The sequence below is a fragment of the Lissotriton helveticus genome, chromosome 8 (genome assembly GCF_964261635.1).
Source record: "Lissotriton helveticus chromosome 8, aLisHel1.1, whole genome shotgun sequence".
In the NCBI taxonomy this organism is placed as follows: Eukaryota; Metazoa; Chordata; class Amphibia; order Caudata; family Salamandridae; genus Lissotriton; species Lissotriton helveticus.
Genome location: NC_136069.1, coordinates 152,734,722 through 152,748,456, shown reverse-complemented (window position 1 = coordinate 152,748,456; position 13,735 = coordinate 152,734,722). Strand labels below are relative to the sequence as shown.

At 43.8% G+C, this 13,735-nt stretch overlaps 1 protein-coding gene across 8 annotated transcripts in view; it reads left to right on the top strand.

Moving 5' to 3' along the window:
* Positions 1 to 13,735, top strand: part of LOC144772452 (uncharacterized) — a 275,339-nt gene that overhangs the window by 76,467 nt on the left and 185,137 nt on the right. For 7 of the 8 annotated variants that reach the window (XM_078656784.1, XM_078656785.1, XM_078656786.1 and 4 more), the window contains exon 2: positions 6,933 to 7,076. The exons of the other annotated variant lie outside the window; for it this stretch is intronic. In XM_078656784.1, coding sequence (XP_078512910.1) covers positions 6,933 to 7,076 — 144 coding nt within the window. The remainder of the gene's footprint in view (positions 1 to 6,932; positions 7,077 to 13,735) is intronic. 8 annotated transcript variants of the gene reach the window in all.

Here is a 13,735-nt window from a genome sequence, read left to right as displayed (position 1 = left end):
CACAGGTCGCATTGGTTAGTAATTTAATCACTTTCCCAGATGATGGATGGTTAATAGTGTTGCCTTTGATAATGTTGTGACAATGGCTGCAATTAAAACACGGTCTGGTCTGGAGTGAAAAGGAAGACCAGAAGAAAGTGTAGCTGGTGCTCCAATGTTGAGTCACACTGGATTTAGTATTTCCGGCATGGTAGTTGCCAGTAACCAGATACCAATGAATTACGATTTTGAAAGTGGCAGTTACCTCATCTTAGAACCCCGCGTCTGGTCCGTTTGCAGCATCAATGGGTCTGGTCGGTGCTTCCCCGTGTGACTCAACAAATTCAGCATACCAAATGGATACTGCCAAGCTCTTCTGAACTCTTTTCACCATGATTAACATTTATTCTGATTCAAATAATCAGAAAAGTTCTACAGTACTAAGAAGACTACTTGCTTCCACACACCAGCAGACAATCGAACTGCAGGCTTTGCTGTACTTAACGTAGTTACTCTTGTGCACCAAAGCAATGAACTGCCACTGAGCTCAATTAATACACTTGCACAGTAGAAATGTTACATACCTATTTTGGTATAGCTGATAGCGCATCACCTTAGCAGACAATTCAACAATTCAACAAATGTAACTGATGCAACTTTCTTCAACTTTATGCCGTATACATAAAATAAATCAGAAAAAAATGCAATAACTGCCATCCAGGTATTTACACCACATAGTCATTCAATTCAAATTCTGTCAGCTTTATTCCACTACATTGCGCCAACTAAAAATCCCAACATTTATTGCCTTAAACCTCACTTCTCATTTGCCCAGGGTATGCGCATAAATCAATATTTTGATACTCATGTCTTCCTTCTTCGGGTTACCGCTACCTTGTCGTTAGCAACTAGGACCGGGTTGGGGCAGGGTGAATTTGAATCTCTGGATGAAACTGCCTGAACCACGAAAGTAGACTCATTGGATCTATAGCCAAAAGGGTTAATTTAATGTTGAGCATATCCAATCAGAATCATAAGCTCTGCCACCAGATCTGTCAGCACACAAATCTCTTTCACCTTAACTTACCCTCAATCAATAAATTTGGGGAGTTTTTAAAGCGCGCTACTCACCCATAAGGGTCTCAAGGTGTAGGGGGTGGGAGGGTGGCAGCTCCGGGTCAGTCGACGAGCAGGGGCTTGAGGTTCTTCCTGAATGCTTGCGAGTCAGGGAACATCTGATGTTGACAGGGAACTTGTTCCAGGCCTTCGCTGAGATGTAGGAGAAAGCCCTCCTGCCAGTTCTGCTTCTGTGGATGCGGGGGATCTCTGCCAGGGAGAGGTCGGCTGAGCGGAGGTTCCTCATGGGTACGTGGAAGGATAGTCTCTCATTGAGGTATTTGGGTCCGATGTTGTTGAGGCATTTGTAGTCATGTGTGAGGAGTCTGAAGGTGACCCTCTTGTCGACGGGGAGCCAGTTGAGGCCTTGTAGGTGCTGGGTCATGTGCTCGTGGTGCGGTATGAGGATGAGGACCTCGGTTTTCTCTGAGTTAAGCTTCAGGCAGCTGTCCTTCATTCGGGCTGCTACATTCTTCATTCCTTCCTGGAAACAGAGTCTGACGTCTTCGGGACTCTTCGTTAGCAAGAGGATGAGCTGAGTGTCGTCAGCTTAGGATACGATGTTTAGTCCCTGCTGTCTGACGATGGCGGCGAGGGGGGCCATGTAGATGTTGAAGAGCGTGCGGCTGAATGATGATCTCTGGGGTACTCTGCAGCTGATTTTCATGGGTTTGGAGAGAAAAGGGGGAGTCAAATCCTATGGTTTCTGTCCGAGAGAAAGGATTGGATCCAGTTGAGGGGGCTCCTTGTATTCCTGCGTCGTGCAGTCTGGCTGCGAGGGTGCAGTGTGAGACGGTGTCTAAAGCTGCAGAGAGGTCTAAAAGTATGAGGGCTGCGGTGTGTCCTTGGTCCAGTAGCATGCAAATGTCGTCGGTGGCGGTTTCGGAGGGCGGTTTCGGTGCTGTGGTTGCTGTGGAATCTGGATTGTGAGGAGTCCAGGATGGAGTTCTCTTCTATGAAGGCTGAGCATGTCAATAGCTCAGACCAAGAGTGGAGTAGTACCTACCTTGTGCTCCTCGATTTGACCCTTCTTTATCTCGTGTAAGACCCAGTAATGAAAAATGACTGTGACGTTCTCATTGAGAATTACAGACACTGACTGAAGTGGTAAGGCTTTACATAAAGAATATTTTACACAAAAAACATGAAATATGTCATGAGTAGGGTTAGCAGCAAAAAATACAGATCATAAGCACACAGGAATCAGTAAAGTTCAGTAGTAACTCCAGCACAGATTTGCCTTCTAAAAGTGGGAAAACGGGGGTTCTGTTAATGCAGAAAATGCAGGTCCCTTTATAGGCTGTTAGAAAAAGGATTTCACACATTACTACACAAGTACATTCCTCTTTCTATTTGTGCTTAGAATAGTGCTTCCTGCACAAAAACAATACTGCATCCAACGGAGGCACCCTTGCATATGGTGAAAGGGTGCCTGCTTTGGCAGTAGGCTGCTGAAACGGCACCTGTGCAGGGAGAAAGGGCAGGAATGCACTGTATTGCTTAAATACAATGCATTCCTGCCCTTTCACTTTGGTGTAGGGTACTACAGCAACGTTCCTTGCTGCTCTGCCCTATACCAAAATCAAATAAATAAGCCCAGTAGTGTCTCCTAATTGACCTCAACAAGTGGCAATCCAATCAAAGATTATGAGCAAATAACAATTGCTGTGGTCAATTGTTTGAAAGATAATGGACAATTTTTATCCTGAAAAGCCTTCACGGTGGGTTGACAACTAAAAAAAAAGCCCCCTGGTTTGATGCCCCATACCTGGAATGGCAAAATGCAAGATAATCAAAATGAAATTGGCTAATTTACCATATATGGATTGTTGTTCTTACCAATAAATCTCTATAAAATCTAAAAGCTAGGCTAAAAAAGAATAAATTATCAGCATACACAAAGAATTGGGATGAAGTGATGGTGGAAATTTCGACCAACGTTGTTAAGAAATTTTGGAAATTGGTGTGCATAGGGGTTTATGGCAGAGAGGCAAGAACACGAAGTATGGCATCTATAGAGGATTCGGTAGATCATTTTATGTTAGTATATGCAGTGAAAAATACAATGTTGGATTTAAGAAGCTGTCTACTACTGGCACTGAATTGATCACCTTATTTTCAAAATCAGCAATTAGACATATTATCATGCGAACAAAATTACCTAGATCTGCAGGACCAGATGATAGGCCAGCACTCATATTAAAGACTAACATAAACTGGTGGGCGAAGTTCAATGCAGTTGTGCTTAAACAATGTACACCTGCCCAGACTTACGGTAAGAAATGGAAAGGTGCAATAATGAAACCAATTTTTTAAAAAGGCGATGCAGTGGTCCCCAAAAAACACTGGTTAATCAGTTTAATGGATATGGGTGCAAACATTTATACCAAAATATTGCTACAAGCTTTAACACAATGGTATAAAGAGTTGAATCTGAGTCCATTGGGACAGGGTGACTTTAAGCCTGTGCATTCTACTATCAATCTCTTCATTAGCCTATGTACTGTTTCACAAAAATCCTTAGAAACTGGAGGTTTTTTTTCTGCTTGTTGTGGGGATTTCCGGGCTGCCTTTGACTTGATGGAATAAAGAGATTTTGTGGGTCAAACTAGATCGCTTGGGCGCTCTATTGGGGATACAGTTGACTTACAAAGGAAACTGGTGGAGTTTGAAAAGTACTGCGAGAAAAAGAAGTTAATTATTAATTCAGATAAAACCAAAATATGGCCTTTGGTGAGAAGGATCATTGCTTCGTAGGATCTATAGGATAGTCCAAAATTGAGGAACATATTGAATATAGGTATTTAGGGATGCTCTTTACTAACTCCCTGAGTTGGTCCACCCAAATAGCGACATTGAAAGTAAAAGCATTATAAACCATTGAAGCTTTAGGTAACTTCAAACAAGACTTTGGAGGGCCTTCCCTCCAACTGTTTATAGTAGCTTAGAAAACACCGATCCCTCCTAAAAATCTATGCAGAAGAGAAGTGCTGAGCTAATACAAAAGTTTAAATTGGCATAAAACATGTAAAAAAAACTACTATCTTTAACCAAACATACAATGGCATCTGCTAACTGAGTGGAGGCGGAGCTCCAATCCTGGTCTATGATTATAGTAACATTAATGTTTTGGAGCAAATTACTAACATCCTAACAACGTAAGATAGCCACCCTATGGGGTCCATTAGGATGGCGGGCGGACTTTGTCCGCCCCCCACCCTAACGGAGATTGGGACCGCCCGCCTAAAGGGCGGGGGTCCCGACATTGGCATTAGGATGCGCCCGCCACAGTGGCGGGCGCATTCCTCAATTTAACATTGTGGAGGGCGGTGCTCACTGCACCGCCCGCCACAATGTTAAAAACAAATGCACTTATTTGCATAATCGAAGCTGCAGGCACCGCGCGGTGCCTGCCGCTGCGATTATGCAAATGCAGGGGGGTACCACAGGTACCCCCCCGTGTGCCACTCGCCTTTGGCCATCACTCTGGCGGCCCACAGGGGCACCCCAGAGTGAACACTGCATGCCTTTCCGTAGCGGCATTGCCGCCACGGAAAAGCATTGAACAATGCCCATGCTAATATGGCTGGCGGTGTCTGATGGACACCGCCACCATGTTATCCCTTTTCCGCCCCGGCCTCGAGGCGACCGGGGCGGAAAACAGGTGGGCGGTGTTTCCCACCGCAGCGGTCCCCTCCGCCATCGTAATATGGCGGGGGGAATGAAGGGAAGGATGTCGGGCGGATTGCCTCCGCCAGGGTGGCGGTGGCCACTGCTACCCTGGCGGAGGCAATCCGCCCGACATCCTAATGGGCCCCTATGTTGGGATGAGATCAGCCCAAGTGATCTAAACTGGGCTCAAACAAAAAGGAAACATCTGAAGGTGAAGGTAGATGTAATGAAGATCAAGGATAATAATAAGACATCTCCACTAGGCCACACTAAGAAAGAATTACGTAATGCAAAGCCAAAGGGTGCCCGTGGGCCTAAGGCCCCCCTGAATCACCCCTAAAACAAATGTGCACATGCAAAGCTCGTGCTACATGGTACTTTGGTAAAAGCATTTTTTTAAATTGCATATGGTTACCATTGACTTTATAACATTTTCTAAATGCACAATTCGCATTTAGAAAATTCTTGGTATATGTGCTTAGAGAATCGCAAATTGTGATTCCCTGTAAGTAGTTGCAATTTTCGGTAATCCTAAAAGGTAGAGACTTACCTAAAATGCACTGACAAAGCCTTTCATACATCTTCAAAGGATATTTGTATTCACAAACGGTCTAATTATAGCGATGCGCACCCTTTGCGAACACAAACTAGGTTGATACATGAAGAATTAAATTCGGGGCCAATTTGAGAAACCAGTTTCACTCTCAGATTTATTGCACTCACAATGTGACCTTGGTACAGTCCCAATGTCTTTGATTAAAACATCTGGGTCTCATATCAAATAAAAGAAATATGTTATAAGTATGTGTTTCTAATCTGACGTATTGATATATGTGGGTTTTAATTGCAGGTGACTCGTCCTACACTCTAAACTACATTTCACGACAGTTCTAATTTTTGCAGGTGTTAACAAAAAAACCTTGTTTTACACTATAACTTCTATGCCAAATTCACTTGCACGTACAAAATTCCACTAGTTCTTGGGAGTTTATCATTGCAAAGTGGGCCTTTTGCACACCAAAACTGGCAAGAGAGCCTGGATTTACTAACCTTTACACAACGCAGCAAGGCACCTTGCTGCACTGCCTTGCATGAAAAGGAAAAAGCAGAAAGGTGCCATATCTACTAATATATGGTGCACGTCTAGTCTCTCCCAGTGCTGGTGCATTTCTTCCTAGCGCCAACACAAAATCCCTTGCACAATGGTGCAAGAGTGCTTGTTTTATAGGCAGGATTGTTATTGTGCATACAATGTTACCTTCCTGCATAAAAACAATATATATTCCTGTTTCTATGAGTGATGCAGAACACAGTGCACATAGAAAGAGGAAGTAACGAACCGAATATAAGATATTTTTCTTTGTTAAACCAGCCTCACAGAGGCACTCAATCCAGGTTTACTGTTTTTAGTAAAACTGAATGTGCATCAAAATACATGGGTGGATACATGAACACCCATGCTCGATCAATGCAACGCCTACCTGTTGCAGTGTAACGCAGCACAGCCTGTTGGAGGTCTAAGAGCCAACTCTGTGATGTCATCAGGGGAAAAGGGTTTGTAATGTCACTTGTGCTAGCAGAGTCAATTTCGTGTATTGGCATCCATAGATATAAGACTAGAAATGTGTGCTTACAAATATAATGAAGACAACAATGGCCGATTTGCCATGCCAAGGTGATTATTACAACAGTTTTTCCCTGACTTATGGCAATCTAAGGATTGCTTTTCTATGCCTGTTTATGAAAGGCTGAAATATGAAAAATGTCTTTGTAAATCAGTCCCTAAGTGAAAACACTATATATAAGCTCTAAAGTTTCCTTAAGAAATTACACATCAATGAGCAATTTCTAACACAACTGTTTTGTTGCACATTTTTCTGTCCTGTGTATAAAGTTTATAAAAATAGAACAAACACGTTCAATTTTCGGCTTCAGTGGATGCTACTATATCAACTTCCTGGTGTCACTCCACTTGCAATCATTATCCTATGCAATTGTGCCTTTTGTACCCTTCTTCTTGCGACAACATGAGAATGCCATGTTTATAACATCAGGCCTTTTGGTGTAAAGCGAGATTGATACTAACTTACATCAGGTATCACTAGTGACTGTTAACGTGCTCCTAATCATGCAGACACATGCTATATTTTCTCTGCACTAAATAGATAAACAACAATGTGCCCTTGGACCTAAAGAGCGCACAGATTGTGGCCATGGCGGTATCTCAGAAAAGGAGTGCCTCTCCAAAGGCTGCTGCTTCGACTCAAGCATCCCCGAAGTGATCTGGTGCTACTACTCCAAGGATCACGGTAATAACTTAATGTCAGGTCATATGACCACTGCTTCTTAGAATTTTGTTACAAAATGTTAACAAATGCAGATATTGTGACGGTACCCAAGAGAATCAACCCACCTTGCCTTCCTTAAGGAAATGGTGGACCCCTACAAATTATACATCTACATTTTACCAACTTCTTACATGCTTAATATGAGCCTTGTCCTAAGGAGCCTGAATGGATCTGAAAAATGCTTTCAATAAGTGGTCACCAATGCCAAATGACACTGTGTGCAGGATTCTATGGGCACCGTATTGAACATGATCACCATTATAACATGAGGCTCAAGAGCCAGTGACATCAGTTCCTGTCTGTTTGCGCCCTCATTGACACAGGATTTAAAGCTGACGGTGTTAGCCTGTTCTTCATGTTTGTCAAGGTATTCTACTTTGTTCAGGATGTATTCTTCAGGATTTTCAGGTTCTAGACCTTGTGAATCATGCCTTAAATCAATGTCTAACCTGGGCTACCCGAGAGATTGCATGCATTTTTTATGGAGATCACGTACATCACTCTCCCTTTCACAAAAAGTTCATGAGATCAAAGGAACACTCATTGTCGTCTTCAAAACTGATTCCGTAAATGAGTTTTTCTCCACCTGGCTCTCAGCTCAGCAATCTGATTTCCATGGTGATATGTTAGCAATATTCGCAGCTGAATTCTCTACTACGCCTAGCGGCATCATGCAAAATAATGAGTCTCCCACCTGTAGAATGTTGTGTTGTGCCTTGACACCCCTATATCTCACAGATATTAACATGACTCGGGCCAAATGGGGGGGGGTCTTAAAAGGTCCAGGGACTGACCCAAACCAGGCCCCATTTTGACCCAAGGACTCAATTTCTTTTTCAGAGCTGTCACAGTTGTTGGTGAATGAATGAATGAATGAAGATGTTTTTGTAACGTGCAAACTTAGCCCCGAGGGGCGTCAAGGCGCGGAGACAAACAAACAGAAAGTCCAGGCTGCCAACTGCATAACCACCGAGCACTGGGAGCATAATCACTAATATGCCTGAGAGAAAAGCCAAGTCTTCAGGCGTTTTCTAAAGATCGCCAAAGAAGATTGACTTGAGAGCTCCAAAGGGAGGGAATTCCAAAGTTTTGGAGCTAGGGTCGAAAAATCTCTGCCTCCCCATCTTGCCTTCGCAAATCTGGGGACCGAGTGTAGACACATAAAAGGGACCTTATTCCCTCTGAGCCTGAGCCATGCATAGAGCTGTGGGCCAGACAGAGAAGTTTAAAAGAGATCCTAGAGGAGATCGGAAGCCAGTGAAGCTCCCTTCTGGCCATGGTTACAGAACCTAGCCTAGGGAGATTCAAAACAATCCTGGCTGCGGCGTTCTGTACCATTTGAAGACGGTGGATGGAATACTTATTTATGCCACTGTAAAGGGCATTACAGTAATCTAGCCTAGATGACACTAAGGCAACCGTTGCTTGTTTCCGGGCTGCCTGGGATAGATATGGGGCGATCTATCTCAGTATTCTAATGGTGGCACAGCAAGTAGACACCGTTCGGCTCACCTGTGTGTTGAATGAGAGAGCCGGATAAATTAGGACACCAAGGTTTCTAGCGGAAAGGGTGGGGAGGGTGGCATTCTTTCCAGCTTTTCCTCTTCATCAGAAACGTGTAGCCCAACAGTGTAGCCATTAACAAAGGCAATCTAAGCACTGACTCTTACAGTTCGAGTGTTTAAGATGACTGAATAATTGCTGAGGCTAGACTTGCCTTGAAGCCTTCAAGCATGATATGTTTGTTATCCAGATATACTCACACATTAAGGGGAAATCATAGTCTTTATTACCATGAATCTTCCTAAACCATACAAGAAAAGATTCAAGGAGTTGATGCAGGATGTAATGGCTCTGCCAGAGCAGGGCATGTAGACTAATCTGAATGTGGTTGGTTCTTTAGCTAGGTTATTGGATTTCTTTCTGGTTCTGCGAAGGCATATATGGATGAGGACTACCTGGCCCCTGTCTAATGGACATGACTGAGACTTAGGCTATGAAGTAGTGGGTTATTGGGTTCTCATTTGGGTAAGCCAATGACTGACCAGTCCATTAGGAGACAGAATGGAATGTACTACATACTGTGCTCACTACATCCACTGTGGAAGTACAAACTACATTATGTTTTCTGCTAACATCATCATTTGTTCAGGGAGTTCTTCAGAAGTTCTGGTTCCACATTACTTGTTTCTTTCTGATATCCCTGGCTTGGGTCAGGAGACTGTGGTGCTCTGACCTGCTACAAACCAGTTCTGAAACCCCTCACCTCCTTCCAGTACAGAGATTCTATTGTCCCAGAGACGAATTGCTCTATTCAGACCTTCAGTTCACAAGGCTTATTTCCTGGAAATTGCAGCTCTCTCATCATATGAACTTCCTTTATAGGTAATGGTTATTTTGTTGGCAGCTAGATACCCTTCTCTGAGAGTGGATGACTCTAGCAGATAGTAATTTTTTAATCTATGTAGTATTCTCAGTCCTTAGATCAGATTGTGCCAGACCTTTAGATCTACGACTTATGGTTCTTTAGCAATAGAGGGTCTAAATATCAATGCCATTAAATTATACTTAGATGCAAAGTCTATTTGCATTATTTATCCTGATCAAGCTTCTTTCCTCAACAAACTTTTATGACTTTTTGATTAGCTATGAAGACAATACGTTGGGAAGGGGCATTAAAAAGCAATCCATCTACACTTGGTTAATCACGATATAAGCATGCTAGCAAAATGCCTCTGAAATGTTTCAGAGTGTGCTATGTTAGTACACTCTGAAACAGCACCAACTTTGTATAATTCAATCGTTGTCATCTCAGCTTCGATGGGAGCATGACAATTGGAAGGAGCTGTTGTCACTGGTGTCCGTGCATTCTATTATAATGGCATTGAACTCACTTTGTTTGTGATGCTGCATTCGATGTCTTTTGGCTACAACTGTAGCCAGGACAGCCGTTGAAAATATGTGTCTGGTCCAGTCTGGTTGCAGAAATTAGGTACATGTAAACAATGTCCTGGATCTGAATCATCCATGAGAAATAATGTTATAGAAGATAAGTTCACTTTCTATGGTGATCGTGGAATGCTAGAGTTTGGTGAATCATATAGCCCCATAACCATTCTCATTGTGCATCCATATTTACTGAGTAACACAGAACAGTCTCATATTTTATAGAATGTAGAGAGTAAAGTGTTCAAGGGCTGCAATGGAAGCTTATGCCAGAGTTTATATGGGAAAAGTTAACCACTTTGACAATTATTTTGAAACCAGGTACGCCCACAAAAATGATGGCATAATGAAAGACGTATCAATACAGTAGACACGTTGAAAGACAGTAATGTGGATCGCTGAAGTGCCAAGTTCAGGTTTGGGGAGCAATATTTATCTCCCATCCTGGAAAGGAAAAGGGGCCATCAATGGAATAAATAGGAAGCACTTTGGTCTGGAAAAGGGTACCGAGATTCACACATGTCAAAGCAGATTTTTGCCCATGGGAAAAGTAATTTTCATCCTAATTTGCAATAAGAATGTGATTGCCTGATTTGACTACTACAGCATCTACACATTAGATGCCTGGGAGGCAACTGATCTTCTGTATACTTGCAGTTAAAATATATGGGAAGTAGCATTAATTTTGCCTTCAAAAAGGTTCACCCTAAGATAATTCATACTGCCTATCAAACCATAAAAAGTAGGCAGAAATCTAGACTCAGACAAGTTATCAGTTCAATCAATCATTCTGCACTGATATAGTGTTGCTAATCACCTGTGAGGGTATCCAGGTGCTGGAAGTGCTGCTGCAGGAGGGGCTCAGTTGAACAGAAAGGTCTTGAGTATTTTTCTGAATTTCAGCAGGGAGGATGCGATCCGTAGGTGAAGTAGAAGGTCATTCCAGGACTTTGCAGTGAGGTAGGAGAAAGATCGTTTTACACTGTTGCTGCGGCGAACGAGGGTGTGTGGGCGAGGCAGAGGGATGGGGAGTACAGGTTTCGGGAGGGAAGGTGGAAGTTCAGTCGTTGGTTGATGTCAACTGGTCCTTAGTGGTCAAGGGCTTTTCAAGGTGTAGATCAGCATCTTGAACAGGCATCACTTCTGAATGGGGAGGCTGTGGAGCTCATTGAGGTTGGGGGTGATGTGGGTTCTTCTAGGGAGGTCAAGGATGAGCCTGGCTGCTGTGTTCTGGATATTTGGCAGTCTTTTGAGGAGGTGTGAAGTGATTCCTACGTAGAGTGCATTGCAGAAGTCCACTTGGCTGCTGACAAGGGCGTGTGTGATGGTCCATCTGGTGTTGATGGGGAACCACTTGAAGATCTTGAGTAGCATGTGGAGAGTGAGTAAGCAGATGGACGATACTGCGTTGATCTGTTTTTCAATGCGAGATTGCTGTCTAGGATGATGCAGATGTTAAAGGGGTGGCTGGTCGGTGTGGGTGAGGGTCCTAGTTTTGGGGGGCCAACAGGCGTTGCTCCATGGGGAGGTGTTGCGCCCGAAGATCAGCTCTTCTGTCTTATCTGTTATTAATTTTAGCCAGTTGTCTTTTGTCCAGTCGGTGATGCTCTTCACGCACCTGCGGAAGTTGGTTATTGTGTCAGAGGGTCTTCTTATAGCGAGAGGATGAGCTGGATAGCATCATCATAGGATAAGATGTTTAGTCCATGCGATGTGACATCTTTAGCCAGGGAAGTTATGTAGGTGTTTGACAGGGTAGAGCTGAGGGCCAAACTTTGAGGGATGCTGCAGATGGTGTTCTTTGATTCCAAGTTGAAGGGAGGAAGGCAGATTTTCTGGGTTCTTTCTGTGAGGAAGGAGGTGATCCACTTAAGGACGTCTCCTTGGATTCTAGTATTGTGAAGCCTTTGGATCAGGGTGTGGTGTGATACTGTGTTGAATGTTTCAGTGAGGTCAAGGAGGATCAGGGCTGCCATTTTCCCTTGGTCAGGGAGGAATCTGATGCTGCTTACAATTTCAATCAGGGCAGTTTTGGTGCTGTGGTTGGTGCGGAATCCAGATTGGGAAGTGGCCAGAAGATTGTTGTTCTCCAGATGTTCTGTGAGTTGGTGGTTGATATCCTCCTCCAGGACTTTGGTGGGAAAGGGCAGCAGAGAGATGGGGCAGTAGTTCTTGAGTTTGTTGGGGTTGGCAGATAGTTTCTTGAGTAGGGGTGACTTCTGTGTGTTGCATTTCTTTGGGGAGGGCAACTGTGGTGAAGGATCTGTTAAACATGGCGGTGAGCTTGCTGCTGATCATCTTACTTCTGAGTTTGCAAGATATGGTGAGGGCAGGGGTCCATGTTTTTTCCTGAGTGGAAGGAGCTCAAAACATCTGTGGTGTCTCGCTTAGTGAGCTGGTCACAGGTGGTGAGCAGGTGGTCGTAGTGTTCCTCATTCATGGCAGCTAGATGGTTAAGGATGTCGGAGGCTTGGTGTTTGAAGTTTCTGTAGATGGTGGAGATCTTGTGATGGAAGAAGTCTGCCAGGGTGTCACAGAGTTCCTGTGAAGAGGTGATGCCGTTTTTGGTGGCTGAGGGGCTGGAGAACTCTGCAACGATGTTGAAGGGTTCTTTGCTGTGGATGGCGCCTGCTTCAATGCAACCGGCCAGGACACTTCTTTTCGTCTTTTTCAGGAGTTGGTGGTATTGGTTGTGGGCTGTCTTGAATTTGGTTCCATTTGGCCAATCTGTACAGGGGAATGCTCATGCACGACTGGGGTGCCATTTTATTCTAAGACATGCAACTGTTCCTGCTACTTTCAAGATGGTCAGAGGTTACACTGATTTTTATGAAAGGTGTTAGGTCCTACCTGTCCAACTAAATTCATTTTACATCTCAATTCCGGGTTAATGTTTTAAAAAAACAATTGTTGAATAGATTCAAGATTGGATGGTAGATGAATCAATCATTATCCTTGTCAATGTGGGTTTCTTCTAGAGAATGCTGTTGAAGTAAGACTTTATCATGAAAAATGTTGTGTTCAAAAGATTGGCTGTTTCTAGTCTTATATGAATGAAATGAATGAAATGAAATGAGATTTATAAACGCGCAACTTAGCCCGAAGGCGTCAAGGCGCCTAACCAAGGAGAATCAAAAAGGCAAGTCCAGAGCTAGGGGTAGGCTTTGGCAAATAGCCACGTTTTGAGCATCTTCCTGAAGGCTTGCTTAGTGGGGAGGGATTTAATCTCAGTTGGCAGTGCATTCCACAGCTTAGGGGCCAAGGTTGAGAAGGCTCTACCCCCCCATTTGGCTCTGCGAACACGGGGAAATGCCAGCAGACACTTGTTGGCTGAGCGCAGAGTTCTGACAGGGGAGTAGGGAACCAGCAGTTCCCTCAGGCCTCTAGCCCCCTTTGAAGCCAAAGCCCCATAGATCAAACATAGGGACTTAAAGGCAATCCTGGACTCTATCGGGAGCCAGTGCAAACTTTTCCTTGCAGCCGTAGCAGAAGCCCGCTTGGGTAGATCTAGTACAAATTTTGCTGCAGCATTCTGTACCATTTGAAGTCTCCTTATGAGGCCCTTGTTGATGCCTAGAAGTAGGGCATTGCAATAATCTAGTCTCGAGCCTATTAGAGCAACTACCACTTGCTTCCTAGCTTGAGGGGAGAGATAGAATTTTATCTTCCGCAGG